This window comes from Alexandromys fortis, unplaced genomic scaffold, assembly GCF_014885135.2.
Source record: "Alexandromys fortis isolate MF-2015 unplaced genomic scaffold, M_Fortis_MF-2015_v1.1 scaffold_5, whole genome shotgun sequence".
Lineage (NCBI taxonomy): Eukaryota > Metazoa > Chordata > Mammalia > Rodentia > Cricetidae > Alexandromys > Alexandromys fortis.
The window spans coordinates 15390289-15408710 of record NW_026067924.1 but is presented as its reverse complement, the minus strand read 5'-3'; the positions used below and the strand labels follow the sequence as shown (position 1 = coordinate 15408710).

At 47.6% G+C, this 18422-nt stretch overlaps 1 protein-coding gene across 2 annotated transcripts in view; it reads right to left on the bottom strand.

Moving 5' to 3' along the window:
• Carmil1 (capping protein regulator and myosin 1 linker 1) overlaps nt 1–16055 on the bottom strand; it is a 262924-nt gene extending 246869 nt beyond the window's left edge. For both annotated transcript variants that reach the window (XM_050142253.1, XM_050142251.1), the window contains exons 1-2: nt 15844–16055; nt 11920–12017 (exon numbers count right to left, since the gene is read on the bottom strand). In XM_050142253.1, the coding sequence (XP_049998210.1) occupies nt 11920–12017; nt 15844–15883 (138 nt within the window). In that variant the 5' untranslated portion in view covers nt 15884–16055. The remainder of the gene's footprint in view (nt 1–11919; nt 12018–15843) is intronic.
• Nucleotides 16056–18422: the final 2367 nt, after the last annotated feature.

Sequence of the window (18422 nt, the reverse complement as noted above, 5' to 3'; positions counted from 1 at the left end):
CTACAGCTCCCAGACTTCTCCTGGATTACCATCACCTGTGTGCGTGCTGGCCACGCCCAGGTGAAGGCCATTCCTCCCAGATAACCTTGCGCCCCCCGTTAAAAGCGAAGGTCCACGAGGTTTCCCTCCTCTTGGCCCCCCTCTTGGCCCTTTTCCCCCCTACCCTTGTGTGTCGCACGTCCCACCCCTTACTGTGTTCCCCTCTCCCCATTAAAACACACCCACGTGGGAGCCGCGTGTCCGTCTCTTCCTTTGCGTCCGTCTATCCTGTGTTTGTCCACACACCCACGCCGCCCCGCCGCCGTTTTTAAAGGAATAATACGATCTACCAGAAAGTCAAGGTGACAGGGAGAAGGGTAAGGAAAATGGGACCTGAGCACGGCAGGAGCACAGGTTTTCAGGAGCACATGACTGTTGTCATGCCAGAGAACGATGGGGAGAAGGTAATTGCCTTTCATCTTTACACTCTTATATTTAAGACTTTGCTCTGACTCTGATTGCATGAGCTCGTGGCACTTATTAAGTATACTCGACCTGATGAGTGCACTTATACCTTATCATGTACAAATCCAGTTACTATCATTTATAGAGCCGAGACAAGACAGTTCCATGACAAGGGCAAAGGTCTAAGTCAGATAACGCACCCTCACTCTTCCGCAGCGTCCAGCCTAAGGAAAAGCTACAGTGCCCAAGAAAATGACACCCAAGAGCCGACTGTAAACCCACATCTGTAGACCTGAAGACAACACCTCCCCCATAGCATCCACCATTCCTGATAACTTACAATTACTAAGTCCAATGACGCTTGCCCCCAGGAGCTAGGGTTCAGGGAGCAAAGAGATCAATTCTGCTAAGTATCTTAAAACAACAAAACAAAACAAAATTAGTAAGGCAGAATTCTTCTCTATTGACACTTTCTGCATAATAATCAGGTAGAAAATCATCCTTTAAATGCCTGCCCCATAGCGATCCTCTTCCAGAAATTTCTCTAAGAAAAATGAGGCCATGTGCACTTATAAGGCCAGATGTTAACTAGAATATCTAACAATAGATAGAATGGTTACATTATAGTCCTGCAGGGATGAACACAGAACCACACAGAAATCCAAACTGATTTGGATAAGAGTCACTACCAGAAAGCTGAGAGTCAAAGTGAAGTTTAGGAGGCCACAAAGTAGTATTGAGACCCCCCCCCACCTTTTTTTCTAAATATATCATGGATTATCTAATAGTGCTGCAGTACATGTTTGCAGTCCCACCATGGGGAGGCTGAGGCAGCAGGACTGCCATTTCAAGGATACCCTAGGGTACATAGCAAATTCCAGAGCATCTCAGGCTACAGAGTAAGCCTCTCATCTCAAAAGTTAAGATAAAATTTAAAAAGTTAGCCAGGCAGTAGTGGTACACGCCTTTAATCCCAGCATTTAGGAGGCAGAGGCAGTACTGTAAGTTCAAGGGAAACCTGGTGTACAAAGGGAGTTCCAGGACATCTAGGATTATTACCCAGAGAAACTCTGTCACGGAAAAAAAAAAATTGAAACAGAGGCTGGGGTTTAGTAAGTAGTAGGGTGCTTGCCTTGCATGTACAAGACCTGAATTCCTTCCATGGAAACAAAATTATTGTCTAAATCCAAAATTTTTAATAATTATATTTTCCTTTAAAATGTGATTTCCTGAAGGAAAGACTGATTTTGGTGTGTGTGTGTGTGTGTGTGTGTGAACATGCATGCATGCCATCCACCTTGTTTCTTGAGACAGGATCTCAGGTCCTGGAACTCACCCAACAGGCTATGCTTGCTGGCCAGTAAATGCAGGGAATCCCCGACTCCTGCCGGGGATTATAGAAAGTGCTGGGATTATAAAAGCTGCTTCTTTCTTTACCATGGGCTAAGGGACCGAACTTGTGTCCTCAGGCTTCCAAATCAAGCACTACACTGACTGAGCTATCTTGCCAGCTTGGTTTTTTTGTTTGTTTGTGGTTTGTCTCACTGGCTGATGTGAAACTATTACAGTCACTATCCTTGAGCCCAGAGACCTGCCTGCCTCTCCCTCCTGAGTACTGAGATCAAAGGCCATGTACCTCCCCCGGCTTATTTTTGATTCAGAGTCTCTAATCAACGCTGCACTCAAATATGCTGCTATAGTCCAGAGTCCAAATTTGCTAGACTGTAGGTGCAAACCCATGTAAATTCTCATAGTCTACTAACAGACAAAAGCATTTTAGAAAAAGGATGTTGGGGGGTGAGGGCCTGAAGTTAATTAAACCTGGGGTACACAAGAGATTTTTGTCTCTAAGGAATTTTAAAAAAGAAAACAAAACAGAAACAAAAAAACAGGGACTAGAAACAATATAGCTCAATTGGTAGAATGAATACAGGTAGAATGTACAAAACGCACCTTCTCCAGCACTGGGTAGTGGCATATGACTGTAACCCCAGCACTGGGGAGGGAGAGGCAGGAGGATCAGAAGTTCAAAGTCATCTTCAGTTACATAATAGTGCCAGATTAGCCTGAGCTATATGAGATTCTGTTTCCAAAGATTAAATAAAAGGCCTGGCTTGGCTCCTACCTGCTTCAGAGGCTGGGGCAGGAGGGTTGAGGTTTATACTGAGTTCCAAACAGCCTTGGTTACAGAAAGGGACCCTCTCTCCAAAGAACAAAACATTGTTTCAGATTCCAGTTTATTTGAACAATAGATGTGAACAGTGTTTCTGGGGGATGGAAACTCGAGGTAAGCTCTCAGAATGCCTTTTTGTTTCCTCTGTAACTGTTCTATAAACTCCAAGAGGGAGTTCTCCCCATTCACGCCATATTTTGGTGAGCTTTCCTGGCCCCTTGTTTAATACAATACCCCTTTCATACCCCTCAGCTCCCAGCTCCCCAGTTGCCCTCCTCCCAGCTACATTATGCCAATTCCCAGGGAGGCCGAATCCCAGAAGCTGGAAAAACAGTATCTATTTAACAATGAAAAGTTACACCGAGCTGGGGCTGCGTCCAGCAGCTCCCTTGCCCAAGGTCATTTGACTCTCGCAGACGGCGCTAACTACAGCAGAAACTGGGCCACTTGCAGACCCGAGTAGAATGCGAATGCAGCTCAGGTACCAGTTCACCCACAGGCAGAACTGCATCCTGGGAAAGTGTGACCGCCCCCACCTTTACCCAGAGAAGAGAGGCACCGCCAGGTGGGCACTGACCACAGTTTTAAGGTTCAGGGAAATTCTGAAACACTCAAACACGGCTTCTTTTATTTTGAGTTTCCCAGAACTTGTGCCAGGATCCTTGGCAGCAAGTACATGCCTCCAACAGCCACCCCTGGGGATCAGTTCAGTGTGGCTGCTGTTTCCGAAAGCTCGGCTTTCTAGATCTGTGTAACTTCACCCAGGTGCTTTGAGCATCACCGGTGTGCTGAACTGTAAGCCACCCTGAAAAGCTGAGACTCCTCGTGGTACACAAAGAGAGCTGTTCAAATTACAGGACAACTGTCCCACAACCTTGCAGAGGGTCTAACTAAACCCCAGGCCAAGAGCCATGGCATCCCAACAGTTCTCTTCAAAAGCAGCTGCTGTCCATGAACGTTAGATGCAAATTTCACGGTTACGCTTACATCTACTGGCCCAGCAGGACTACAGTGCCAATGCCCACAGTCAAATCAACACCCACCTAGGTGCTTCTGCCACCATCCTGCTTACCCAGAGAGGGCCCAGAGAAGGGGGGGGGGGCTATCCCAAACACTGTGAGGACTGGACTCTCTCTCCAGATCAAACAAACAGCCTTCCTGGGCTTGGAGTAGGACTCAGTGGTAGGACATTTGCCCAGCGTGCTCAAGGCTCCTGGAGGAGGTAGGGAGGCAAAAGTACAGCTTCACTGTGTGGAGGCTGCCTATAAACTTGCAAATCACACTCCTAAGATGCTACCTCTTTATGACTCCTGCTGAAAATTATGTGAGTTTGCTATTGCTGCTGTTTTGTTTGTTAATTATTCCTAGGAATTTTTTTTTTTTAAATGTGTGGCAACCACCAAAGGGGACATTCATAGAAGTGAGTGGTAGCACAGGTTCTGCTATACCCAGTTAGGAGCTGGGGGATGGGAGGACTACAGAGCAGGGAAGGGGAAGAATTAGATAGGCCAGGCACAAAAACCACATGGCCAGGTGTAGGAGATCTGCACCTTCCATGCTGGAGTATAGTATAGTATAGTATAGTATAGTATAGTATAGTATAGTATAGTATAGACTTAACAACACGCAGCACATTAAGCCAGTTAATGCTTCCAAATGTTATTAGAAATATTCCTTTTTTTTTTTTGAGAAAAAAAAAAAGAAAGTTATATTCCCCTCCAGCTCCTGACCCAGCAGGTGGGCGAGGGAGGGAGACCCACCAGGAACCCTCCAAGTAGCGTTTATATTTTGAATCAATAACAGCACTGCCACCTAAATATTTCAGGGAAACATGACATCCAGAATAGCACCCTCAAGCCCAGCCATAGCAGTTTACCCCTTTAATCCTAGCACTTGAACGTCAAAGCCAAGAAGATCTGTGAGTTGGAGGCTAGCCTGGACCACATAGCAAGTTCCAGGCTAGTCACCACTACATTGTGGGACCAGTTATACAAACAACAACAACAACAACAACAATAATAATAAACACCTCGTACTACATACTTTTCAACATTTTAAAAAACCTTGTATCACAGACACACAAAAGTAGTAAAATTTAAATGAATTAAAAAAAAAACAACTTAGACTTACTCTAAAAAAAACTAATTAAGCTATTGAAAAGAGCTATCATCATGGTTCACAATAATCCTAGCACTCGGATGCTGAGGCATGGATTTCGAAGCCTGTCGGCTGCCTGGTGTTTACACAGGGACCCTGTCCCAAAAAGTGAAGAGGAGAAAGGGAGGGGAGGAAGGAAGGGAGAAACAGAAGAAAAAGATGCTAAGAAGATAGATCATTGCCAAGTCAAGTCAAATACATTTCGAGGATTCCAGGTTAACTTGTCAAAAACAAAAGAACAATGTCAAAGAGTTCAAGCCAGGCCTCGCAGGGCATCCATGTCCATCCATCCTCTCAGAACTGAGATGGACGCAGATGAAGCCAGAGCCCAAAGCCATTGGCAACAGAGCAAGTTCAAGACTAGCCTGATCCGCATGAAACCCTATGTCAAAAAAAAGAGGGAATGAAGGAAGAAGAAAGACAAAAAAGGCAGAAGGAGAAAAGGAGGAGATGGAGATGGAGGAGAAAGAGAATCTTGTTTCTGACTTCACATCCTCCCACAACATGTGTATGAGAGCTAGGGCTTCAAGACACCCTTGTAGCCTGAATTCCAAAATCAAACAGAACACAGCCAAGCTGAGACCACGACTGGACCTTAGGGCTGCTTCTGAGCCACCATCCTAGAGGGAGGCACAGCCCACTCCTTCCCCAGAGACGACTCAGAAGGAGTGGCTGGGAAGACCTCAGTGGGACCTCGCTCCCTCCTCAGAGTTACTGGAGTATTTATTTATTTGATTTTGGTTCATTTGGGGCTTTCTTCTTCATTTCAATCAGTCCGTTAGAAAAAAGAAAAAATCCAGACTACACCAAGTACTGCCAAAGAAGCAGAGAAACTGGAAGGGCCACATGGAGCAGGTAGGATTACGTAATGGCCACTCTGGGAAAGCTTGCCAGCTTCTAAGAAAAAATGCAATTCCCACGCAAACCAACAACTGTGGTCCTCAGTTTATCACAAGAAATATAAGCATGTGCTCACACAAAAATCCTTTTCATTCCGAATAGCCAAAAACTGGGAATAACCCAGGATTTCAATCATTGCAAACAACAACAACAACAACAAAAAACTATGAAACACACATTGCCATGGGAACACCAGCAAAGCGTACAACTGATATGAGAAACTTGATGTGAGTTGTGTAAGAAAAGCCGACCCCGAATGGCTCATAGTCCATGACTATTTCTGTAAAGTTCTCTTAGGACCTCATTCCATCCTGGGACTGACTGGTCAGAAGCTCTAGGTGACCTCTTTCACCTGCCTAAGCATTAGGAGTACAGACCTGAGCTACCACGCCCAGCAATCTAACATTCTGTACAGACCTGAGCTATGATGCCCCAAAATCTAACGTTCTTGAAAAGACAGCACAATAGAAAGAACAGAATAAAGGCCATAGCCCTGGTAAGATGGAAGGAAGCAGGAGAACCATGTGTTCAAAGCCAGCCCCTCTGCTGTACAGCAAGTTGGAGGGTAACCTGAGCTACCATGAGGGATACCTATAGAAGGATACTTGCAGCGCACACAGATACTCAATATCAGGATCGCGGTTGTGATATTACACAATTTTGGAAGACAGGGGAAGCTGGTCAGGAGGTAAGGGAACCACTATATGATTTGTTTTAACTATATAAATCTAGAACTATGTAAAAGTAAAAATTATAATTCGGTTAGCAAATGTTTGAACAAGAGTCTAAGACATACAGGGTCACTGGCGAGAAAACATCTCCTAAAGACGAAAGAAAGAGGCATCTCAGAAACAGAGGAGCGGGCTCTCCATCATGACCCCAGAGACCTAGTTCCCACTAGGACGACGTGGGCTGAAGGACCGTCCTCAAGAAGAGCACTTGGAGTGAACTCTTGACCATTCTAGTCTTTAGACTTCCAGAGCTCTGGTCTATCCCATCTCAGCTCCCCACTTTGTAGCACTAGGTTCTCTGACCACGTCTGGAACACAACCTACTTCATTTTTTAAGGTTTCCAATGCACTGAGGTGTACGAATGTCCCTGGGGCTGACCAGATGGCTCAGTCGTGAAGAGCACTGGCTGCTCCTCAAAGACCCACACTTGATTCGCATCACTCACATGGCTGCTCACCATGGTCTCTAGCTCCCGACCCTGGGGACCCAATGTCCTCTTCTAACCTCTTCGGGAACCAGCCATGCACACGGTACACATACATATGTGCAGGCAAAAAACTCATACACATTAACATTAAAAGATAACAACAATAATAATTTAAAAATAAAATTTAAGAAGTGTATTAATTTCTCTGAAAATCCAAAACTGAGACCCATTTATTGTTAACATCTGATTGTCAAATTTACATAAGCGCAGAATTACTTTCTCCCTAAAATATCATAGTCTATTGCCTTCTAGTGTGTTAATAAGGTGCCACCAACTATGAATAAACTATCTTAGCCTTATAAGCTAATCTAGGACTCTCAGTAGAAGTACCAGGAATTTAGGTTCTGGTCACTGACAAAAGAGAATGCCAGGCCCCTTAGTTAGTGCAGTATTAACAAGATATTAGATGTTCACGGTATGCCTTTCATAATGCTAACCAGTATTTAAACATATGCACTTAATCTGCAAAGCAAGGCATAGGAATTGCTACTGTTACAATATCTGCTTTATTCAAGAAAGCAATTGACTAACATTGATCTAAAGTTGCTAAACCCTTTCCACAGAGCCCTCCTGCTGCCTAGAGAATAAAGTGAGGGTCATCAAGAACAGGTGGGGGGGAATCAATCACATGGTGAAAAGAGACTTGTCTGACCAGTCCTGACTTTCTTGATAGGAGAGCTTCAAGGAATTCACCACCTGACAGGTTTCTTTCTCTAGGTTCACTCTGGCTTCCAGGCCCTGAGATTGCTCTCCACTCTTCCCAAGGCTGACCCCTTTCATCTAGTTGGCCACAACCTTAGGTTTCACCTCTTTCTGAAGGCCTCCCTACTTCTTCGGTTCCTTCCTACCCCTTCCTTGTACTCCCTCCACCCCCATTATTCCTACAGAGGACATGCCAACCCCACAGTCTGGTTACTGTTAGTATACAATATACAGTATATAGTGTGTAATGTAGTAAGCAGTATATAGTGTATAGTATATAGTATAAATGTTTCCATACCAGACTGATGGCTGACATCCTATAGAGAGTCTACACTCAACTTGTCAAGCCATATACCTGGCGCTCATCTGGGTGAACCAAATCAAAACCCCCAATATTTCCTGCCAGTGAAGTTAGCAGCCACCAAACAAGCAAAGCTATTTTCTGTTATTTTGAACACAAGCAAAGAAAGCATCTATGTTCAGAATGTCTGGGTCCAAACCCCTGCTCTGCCATTAACTCACTGGATGACCCAAAGCCAGTCACTTCGGTCTCTCCATACCTCAACCTTCTCATCTGAAAATCAGAAACACAAAAAGTGTCCCTACTTGGCAGGATCGTGGCAGGACCTGAAGACGTAACGCTCTGAGAACTCAGCACAGCACCTAGCATTTGCTCAGGATTCCAGAGCATGAGCCACTCTGCTCATGAGAAGAAAGATAAAGACAAACCGCTACCCAAGATAAATGGGAAACAGGACACTCCCAGGCAGCTATGGTAGCTCATACCTGTCATCTCAGCACTCAGAAGGCTGAGGCAGGATGATTTCTGAGAGTTAAGGACAGCCTGGGCTACATGGGGCTGGGGAGATGGCTCAGTGGGTAAAAGTACTTGCTTTGCAAACATGAGGACCTAAGTTCAAATCCCCAACATTCACATAAAAATCCAGGCATGGCTGTAACCTTAGTGATGGAAGACAAAGGCAAGGGCATTCTGAGAGCTAGCTAGTCAACCAGCCTAGCAGAAAAGGAAATTCTGATTCTGTGAGAGACCCTGTCACAAGGGACCAGTTAGAAAGCAATAGAGGGAGACACCCGATGTCTTCCTTCCGGTTTCCTCATGGGGACACCCACACACTCACATGCAAGCACCACACACACTCAAAAGAATCCATGTAAAGAAATAAACTCATTAATAACCTGTCGGGGGGGTGCTAATTAGCTCCATTTTCTCTGTGTTGAAAACTCCAAAAGCCAAAATGTGACGGTACTGCTTGAATCATCTTATTCAAATTTAAAGCCTGTCAAAGGAAGCCAGACCTTAATTAAATAAGAGCCAAAAGTTCAGGCCAAGCATCTAAAAATCACAATGGTTCCAGATTCAGGGAGATAAATGATTAAATTCAAATCCATCTGTAAGTTGATTACAACTCTCAAGAGCTCCAGAAGGTGAGCCAGAAACTCTCAGATGAAGCAGCCACATCACCCATGTTCACTCCTTTCTCCAGTGCTGGGAACTGCACGCCCGGCCTGCACGCACGGCCTGCACACGCAAGCCAAGCGCTCTGCCACTCATTTGTGCAAAGCCTCCGTCATCATCACAGATATTCGAAAATGGCACCGATTTTATTATAGTGGGCACGATTCTGTCTTTGAGATGTTACCAATAAATTTGAGCCATGGCACAGCTTGCCTAGTGTAATGAAGAACATAAACACCAAATGATACCAAATGTCATTCTTCAGGCTGCTGGAATGAACAGGACTTGATGTTTATATCATATTCTCCAGAAACGAAGCTTCACATGGGAACCGGGGGTATAGCTCAGTAGAAAAGCATTTCTCCAGCATGTGTAAGGCCCTGGGCTCAACAAAAGTACACACCGGGCTTTATGTAGCTCAATTGTAGATGGGTTTGACTCCTACCACAGGAAGGACTGGAGAGAAGGAATCCAAAACTGAAGTTACTTTGAACATATAAAAGAACACATGAGCCGGGCGATGGTGGCGCACGCCTTTAATCCCAGCACGCGGGAGGCAGAGGCAGGGGGATCTCTGTGAGTTCAAGACTAGCCTGGGTCTACAGAGCTAGTTCCAGGACAGACTCCAAAGCCACAGAGAAACCCTGTCTCAAAAAAAACCAAAAAAATAAATAAATAAAAGAACACACGATATCAACATTTCTTCTCTCTGCACTACTATTTCCAAAAGGTAATACAAAAGTGGCTGAATACTCTTTAGGAAAACACAACTTAAAGGAGCCGACTATTTAAAGCTAAGTAAAATCAAGCAGCGCATGAATCATTTTCACTATTAATAACCTGAATCTTGCATCTACAGGAGCGCATTTCAGAGCAAGGCAAAGGTCACCAATGCTTTCCCATCCTGATGCTACAGCCCTCAGATGCGTGTAACAATACCAGAAGTCATATCAACAGCACAAGCCTCACAGCCACACGAGACAATCCACATCCTGAGAGTCTTCTAAGATTCTTAAAACAGGTATAATCAGAATGACACTACAATTCGACAGCCAATTTCTGCTGAAGAAGTGGAATATTGGAAATATTCTCTTTCAATGCCATCTGCTCCAGATTTGTTCTAAAATAATTGAGGGGAAAAAAATCTGTAGTATAGGGGGTGATAGATAAATTAACAATATTGGCAAAACACTAAGTTATTAGAGCTAAGTGACAAACACAGGATTCGCTATAACATGCTGCTCTAATTTTGCATGTCTGAAACTTCCCATGGCAAAATGCTGGAGAGCATTCTGCTGCGCTGGATGTGACAACGCATGCCTGTAATCCAAGTGCTCAGAAACCTGAGGGATGGGGAGCGCTGCAAGGTAGAGGCCAGCCAGGCTACAGCAGTGAGACTCTCTCAAAAAAAAAAAAAGAGAAAGAAAGAAAGAAAGAAAGAAAGAAAGAAAGAAAGGAAGGAAGGAAGGAAGGAAGGAAGGAAGGAAGGAAGGAAGGAAGGAAGGAAGAAAGGGTGAGGAAGGGAGAAAGGGGGAGGAAGGGAGAAAAGGCAGGGTGGTGGTGATAGCAGTGCACGCCTTTAATCTCAGCACTCCGGTGACAGAGACAGGCAGATTTCTGAGTTCAAGGCCAGCTTGTTCTATAAAGCAAGTTTCAGGACAGCCAGGGATACACAGAGAAAATCTGTCTCAAAAAGCCAAAAACTAAAATAAAATAAATCTCTCCACTCGTACTGGCTTTGTTATTTTTAATTTTTTTTAGATTTATTCTATTTTATTGTATGTATGGGAGTGTTGTGCCTGAGTGTGTGTGTGTGTGTGTGTGTGTGTGTGTGTGTGTGTGTGTATGCACATGCACCATGTACATGCCTGGTGCCTGCAGAAGCCAGAAGAAAGTGCCAGTGTTCCTGGAACTGGAGTTACAGATGGTTGTGAGCTACCATGTTGGTAACCAGGTTCTCTACAAGAGCAACAAGTGCTCTTAACCACTGAGCCATCTTTCCAGCTCCTGTTCTCTCTCTCTCTCTCTCTCTCTCTCTCTCTCTCTCTCTCTCTCTCTCTCGATGATGTCTCACATCCCTGGATGGCCACAAACTCCAGACAATACCCCTGTCACAGCTTCCCATGTGCTGGGATTATAGGTGTGAGCCACAGCAGGCAATTTCTCACCTGTGTTCAAATTTAGACTTGTGATACAAGAAAAGGGGCGAAATACCACAAATGACTTCGCACCTCTTGGTCCTAGTCAGCCACTGGTGGCCTCTAAAAACCTGGGCCAAAAAGGACTTTAACACCAATTTCAACCACAGCACAAAGACACTGTGCCTAGAAACCAGTGGTTCCTCTAGAACACCAGATCGCCAGGGATGGGAACAGGTGCACTGCTCACACTCTTTGGGCCCTCAGGGGGTGTTAATACATGGAACACTTGAGAACTTTGGTTAAAGCAATGAGACGAGAATGTCTTAAAATCCTCCAGAAGACTAGGCAGACTAGTCACATGAGGAGCCCCTCTGAAAGTTCCAGTTTGCAATAGGAAAGAGTCCAGTGAATCCAAGAAATTGGCCATTGGAGTCTTGAAGAAAAAAGTCAAGCACTAGCAGGAAGGCTACATGAAAACCAGTGGAGGGGGAAGAAGGGTGCAGACACTTCTTCTACACCCAAATGGAGGGGGAAGAGGGGAGCAGACACTTCTTCTGCACCCAAATGGAGGGGGAAGAGGGGAGCAGACACTTCTTCTGCACCCAAATGGAGGGGGAAGAGGGGAGCAGACACTTCTTCTGCACCCAAATGGAGGGGGAAGAGGGGAGCAGACACTTCTTCTGCACCGTGTCTCCCCGTCACTCACCAGTACTTTGTTCTCCACTCTGTCTCCCTTCACTTCCAACTTCACCTTCTTCTTCACTGAGATTTTGATCTTCCTGCCAATCACATCCTTTATGCTTTCTGGAAGAAAGGAAAGGTTTCATTATTTCCCTTCTTTAGCAAGAAAAAGGGGCACTAGCGCAGAGCAGGCGTTGGCAGGAGTGAGGTTAGCTCTTTTTATTGCTGGTCCTCTTCTTTCTTTCTGCTAGATTAACAGGTCTGAGCGTTGTCAGCCTTCAAGAGGGTTTTGTTTGAGTCTGGGAACCAAAGGCAAGTCCTCTGAAAGGCAAGTACTCTTAACGGCTGAGCCATGTCTCCAGTTCTGGGGATAGTAAAGTCTTGACAGCAGTGGGCTATGTTGTAGCTCAGTGGTAGAACACTTGCTTACGATGACCAAAGCCCTGAGACCAATCCCCACTCCTGCCTTCATTGGGCTTGACGGTCCCTGCCTGTAGTCTCAACCAACTCCTTGGGGGATAAGGCAGGAGAATCACTTCAGTCTAGTAATCCAACACAAGCCTTTGTGATAAAACAAGATGCGCTCTCCCCCAAAAAATTTTTTTTGAGAAATCTCCACATTTGTATGCCACTGGGATGAATCTGGAAGCTTCTGGGAGCTGGAAATGTCCAGTCAAAGAACCAGATTGAGACTTCACCAAACGGTTTAGTCAGAAAAGGGCTCTCCCCAGTCATCAACACACAATAGCAATTGATGTCAAAGGAGAAATTAGGAAGAAAGATTTGAAAGTTTAGGAGACTATGTCTTCCTGTGACTCTCATGAGCTATCCAATCTGAACATTCCCAAATCGAACACAGTGTCATCTTCACTGGTCACTGTGAAAGACGAACACTTTGCTGAACACTCTGAGTGACTTAGGCATCAGGTTTCCCAAAATCCACCTGCTGCTCAGACCATGATGAGCCCCAAAGATGATTGCACCAAGATCCTTGGCATCCGTCGCTCCCTAAGTCGGCCCAAGGCCCTCCTAACCACAGGTGCCTCTCCTGGTCGGAGGTACGGTCAATCGGGGAAGAACCAATGATTGCAGTGTGGGAGTCTCACATTTCCCAGCTCCACTTCTCAGAACATACACAAAGGTCCATGTCTCCGGATTTTCATAAATCCAGGATTTTCCATGAATTCTTTTTTCTAGGATATCTTTGCCCTATTCTCCTGATAATATCCTACTTATCCTTCAAATCCCAGCCCCCTCTTTTAGGTTGATAAAGCTCTCTATTTTGCATTCTAACCATATTTGGGGATTCAGTAAATATGAACAGCCCTGCTATCTCCTCACTGTCTATGGTAGTTTACCATCTAATGAAAGCCCCTAGAGGTAGCACTAAGTGAATCACACCTTCTCACAGATAAGGCAGGAAGTGAAGGTTTGGGACAAGAGAATCTTGAGCTGAAGAGGCAGGAAATGGACCTCTGGCTTCCACACTGGTGTGTCCAATACAGTTCACTAAGGTCTAGAATTTTACTCTTTACAAGATAGACGTTTTAGTATATACAGACTAAAGTATATTATTTTAGCAGCAACTACACAGCAGGTAGAGAAAAGGTGAGAGAAGGCTGAAAACAGAGAAAGTGAAGCCCAAGGAACAGCAAAGACACAGAATTAGGACAGGGTACATGGAGGTACAGGGAGGTTGAGCTCTGGGAATTCTGTCCAGCTGCTATTTCATCAGAACCAAAACCAGCATGGAAGACCCTAGCCCAGCCCACCAGGCTGTGGGAAGAGGGCCATTGAAATTCACTAACTATGTACACAGGAAGGGAGACAGAAGTCACAATCCAAAAGCTAAGAGCAGTGTCTCTGGTGGTGACGCGTGACAGGTATTCTTGCTCTCTGCTTTTTTTGTTGTTGTTGTTGTTTTGACAGAGTCTCCTATGTAGTCTTGACTGACTTGGAACTCACTGTGTAGACCAACCTTGCCTCAAGTTCACAGAGATCCACCTGCTTCTGCCTCCGCAGTACTAGGGTTAACAGCTTGGGCCACTGTACCTCCTCTCCCTCCCACCCACACACCGTTTGTTTTCTGCTCTTAAGTTGTTGGACAAAAGTCAAGAGGTGGCTCACTCCCATAAACAGCATTCAGGAGACAGAAGCAGGAGGGAGAACAGCTTAAGGCCAGACTCAGCTACATGGGGAGTTGGCACCCACCCTGGGCTAAAAGAGCCCCTATCTTTCAAAAAAAAATCATCTTAGTCAGAAAGATACATAGCTTACACACCTTCAAAGAGACATTTAGGAGAACACAGCGAAGCCTTTGCGCTCTGCCGTTTGGAACTGTTCAGAACTCTTGTCAGCTCCTAACCCCAGAAACAGCAGCAGGTGCATTTTCCCACCATAGCCTAAATGAGAAGGATCCTGCCAGCCACTGTCCTTCCAAAATCACACAATACTGAAAGAAACACAAAAATTCCATTCAAAAGAAGGGTCAAATTCAACTTTTGAGCACACGGACGTACTGAAAACCACTGACAAAGGCAGGCTTTTCACCTCACCGTCCACTTTGCCCCTTGAGTCTAAACTACCTGAACGTTGGGTCCCAGGACAATGCCACACAACTTTACCACCTTTGGAGCCTCCAGCGTTAGCTTCCTGTTTGGGCAGAGTGTTGGAAACACCCAGGACAGGATGGGCCACTCGCTCAGAACTGACTCCTGGGATTGAGGAGAGGGCCTGGAACAAAGGAGGGGGTGGGCAAGCACCCCTCACTCGCCTTTTTTTTCCTGGGGTGGTGGCGGTTTTAATTCAACAAAAGCAAAGCTCCATACAAATCCAGCAACAGCTTCTTCCCGCCAAGTTTCACCCTCAGAGTGAGCAGTTTTGCGAGGGGACACCAAGTCCTCTCAAGTACAAACGCTGCAGTGTGGAGCAGAGGGGCAAATTCCAGACTGAGGTGGACCGGCAGTGAGAACTTTCCCTCCACGTCTGCACCCAGGAAACATCAAGGCACTGAGAGTGTTCCCAGCATGGTACCTCGGAGAATCCGGGTCACTGAGGTTCAAAGCATGCCCATGCTGATACGTTCACCCTACTGCAAGTCAACGTAGTCCTCGCGAGCGTGAGCGCTGGTTCCCAGTGCTCCTAGGCCATTTGTCATCTGCCATTTAACCTTCCCTGATAAAGCAAAGCCCCAAGACTTCAATCCCACTCTCCGCTCCAAAAGAGGACACCCCCCCCCCTTCACACACACCAGCCCTCTGCCAATCAGAAGGGCCTCGAGCAACCAGTCAGTCACCTGGCACAGAGTACCACGTACGTGTTCCCAAAGAGACTGGGGGTAGTCAGTAGGTAAATCATTATTAAAATGAGGCTTTTATCATTAACCCTCCATTTCCTGGTCCTAGCAGACGTCAGTCGGGTAACACTCTAGCTTCCAGCTCAATCCCCAAAGCCACGCCTTACCAGACCCGGTCCTGACGCTGGGCCGGCGCCTCCATCCCTGAGGCAGTCGGTGAGAGGGGCAGCCCCAGACGGGAATTTCCTGAAGGGTGCCTGGCACGAGCCCGAGGGGACCTACAATGCTGTCGCCAGGCATCCTCCTGCTAGGCTTTCCCGGACTTTCCCGAGTTAGGGGCAATGGGGCTGGCCGCTGGAAGGGACGCCCCACCAGCTCCACGTTCTGCCAACCTGACCCACCTGGTGCAGCAGGTCAGGGAGACCCGCCCGGAGCCCTCCAGGGCTCCGGATGCCTCCCCACGCCTTCCTCTCTCTGCACCCAGCTCCTGCGGCCATCAGGCCAGCAAACTTCTAGGCGCCCCCCGGCCATCCTGCCCCACACCACTAGCGCTCCAGAGCACGGGGACTCTGCGGGAGGACGGAGATGGAAAGGGAGGCGGAGAAGAGGTGTGCACAGAGGAAGATGACCAGTCGGCCACCGCGCCAGGCTTACCCATCAACTCTCGGGGGACATCGGAGCTCTCGTCGGTCATGGTTGCCCACTGGGCGCGGGGAGATCCCGGGTCCCACTCTGACTCTCGGCCCCGCGCCCTTCCCCAAACCCTTTAATGTTTCCGCGAGGGAGCCGCAGCTTGCAAGGGAAGAATGGGCCAGAGCAGCGGGGCGTTGATCCAAGGTTGCCGCGCGCCCGCAGTACCAAAAGAAAAAAAAAATTCCTAAGAGTTACAAATCCGAGCTGGCTCTGCGGCCGCCGCTACATGCCGCCCTCTCGGCTCGCAGCTCCGGGGGCCGAATGCAAGGCGGCTGCAGCACCGGCTCCTTCTGGCGCGGGCGCCGCGCAGCCGGGCCTCTGCGCCGCACCTTGGGCGTAGGTGAAGCGGAAGGCGAGGGTTGGGCGACCCGGCTGGTCTCGGCCTCCAGCGGGGCTGGGCTGGGCAGGGGCGGGCCGGCCCTGCTCTCCTCCTTCCCCTTCTCCCGCTCCTCCTCCTCTCCTTCACCAGCTCCTGCTCCTCCTCCTGGTCCCCCTGCGTCTCCTCCCCGCCTCGCGAGAGCGGCCTCCGCACGGGTCCCCGGCCGGCCTCCGGGCCTGGGCGCTCCGTCCCCGGCGCGGGGCACAGCCCGGGGACCGACGCGACGCTCGGCTGCGGTGGCTGCTTCCCGGACGGCTGCGGCGGCGCCGGCCTCCGCGCCCCTCCTCGCAGCCTCGCTCCGGTGCCGCAGGCGCTTGCGTCTCTGGAGAGGGGTCGACTGAGCTGTAGAGAGAGCCCGAGAGCCATCTGCTGGCTGCCGGCGACGAGGGTCCAGGCTGAGCTGGGGGCCGGTCCGCAAATCTCGGCCCTGAGGCTCGGAGCTGCAGAACCCGGTGGGTGCTGCAGAGACCCCTGCGCGGGAGCTGGTGTTTTCTGGGACCTTTTCGTGCACTTCTGGATCTCAGGCCCACTGAGCGCGGTGTCCCCGCATCCGCGTTATGAATTCCCTGTTTATGGTGATTGAGAGCTACACGTAATCAATAGACAACCGTAAGATGAAAAGACAGAGGCCTCTTTGGAAAATGCTTTTTGATGGCGACCCTGTCTCCTTAAGCCTTGGAGTACGTCGAAGGGCCAGATGAAGTTCACACAAGTCGAATATTCCCGCTGCTAAATCTCATTCTACTTGACCCAACCCATCCACGTGCCTTCGGATTCTGGAGTACTTGTGTGCACTTCCATCACCCGCAGCTGGGAATGTCCCTGGCTGACCAATCAGGTTCCGACTTTTAAAGGGCAGGACCGAGGGAGGGAGGAAAAGAAAGGGAATACCCGGCGTTTGGCCGCTTAATTTTGGTTATTGTTGTATTTATTGGTTGGTCGGTTTTTGAGACAAGGTCTCAGCTATGTTGCCCTGGAACTTGCTACGCAGGCCAAGCTGACCTCCAACTAAAAGACCCCCTCTGCCTCGCAGAGTGCTGAGTTCAAAGGCCTGTGTTTCGTTTTTTGGTTTTTTAAAAGTGTCTGTCTTGTGGCCTGGATTGCAGTTCTGCCTCACCTTCCCGGGTACTGAGACTCCTAGTGTGAGCTATCCCGATGAGTTGGTAGTCTAGTTTTAAAGGCCGCTATGGGCCTTGCTTCCCTAAGAATAATCTTCCGTTTCTATTCCAACATTTCCTCCGGAGTGCTGTTGGTGGAACTCTTTCTTTGAAAAGATGGTAAACAGCCTCCTTATAGTTCTCCAACTACAGAGTTCAATTGCACCGTAGTCCATCTTGGATCACCAACAAGGTTACTGGGACTTACACAGAACAAGGGTAAGGGGCTACTTACGGGAGTGTGGGTGACCCCAAAGCAGCCGCATACCCTTGCATGGATGAAGATTTCCTTACAGCTGTGCAAATGGAGTGCCCCTTTCAGTTAGGAGTTCATTTTTTTTTATATAAACCCTAGCTAGCACCTCTAAAACCATAAGGCCAAAGGGGAGGCGGAGGGGGGGAAGAGACTGAAATATTTAATAAATAAATAAAGAAAGAAAGAAAGAAAAAAAAAACCATAAGGCCACAGGCAATTAGAATCAAATTACATATCAGGGACTCAGAGGTGTAGAAGGGAGCAGCTGAAATCTCAGATGAGGCCCCATTGACTCTCCCAACCCCCTCTTTCTGTGAAGGAACATCAACCATCAAAAGATTTCTTGCAAGCAATTAACCACTGTTCTGATAAAAACCTTGACTGTTGTTATGGGAGAGTGCCTCTAAACAGAGTCCCTGGTGGTGACCCTTCCCACCTGGTTCACCCCCACCCCCCACCCCCACCCCCACCCCGACTCAGACCGCAAGACTCCATTCTTTGATAATTTACTATTACTGTGGATACACATAAAGGGCCCGTGGGGGTGGAGGGTTGTAAAGGTCAGAGGACAGCTTGTGGGGATCAGTTTGATCCCCCTAGGTGGGTTCCACACAGATCAAACTCTGACAAAGGCCCTTTCCAGCTGAGTCATCTCCCAGCCCCCCAGTCTCTTTCCAAGACTCTCCCAGGTTATCTGCTTCCTACCCTGTGCAAACCCATCACTGTGTACCTTCCTGATAAAGCTCCT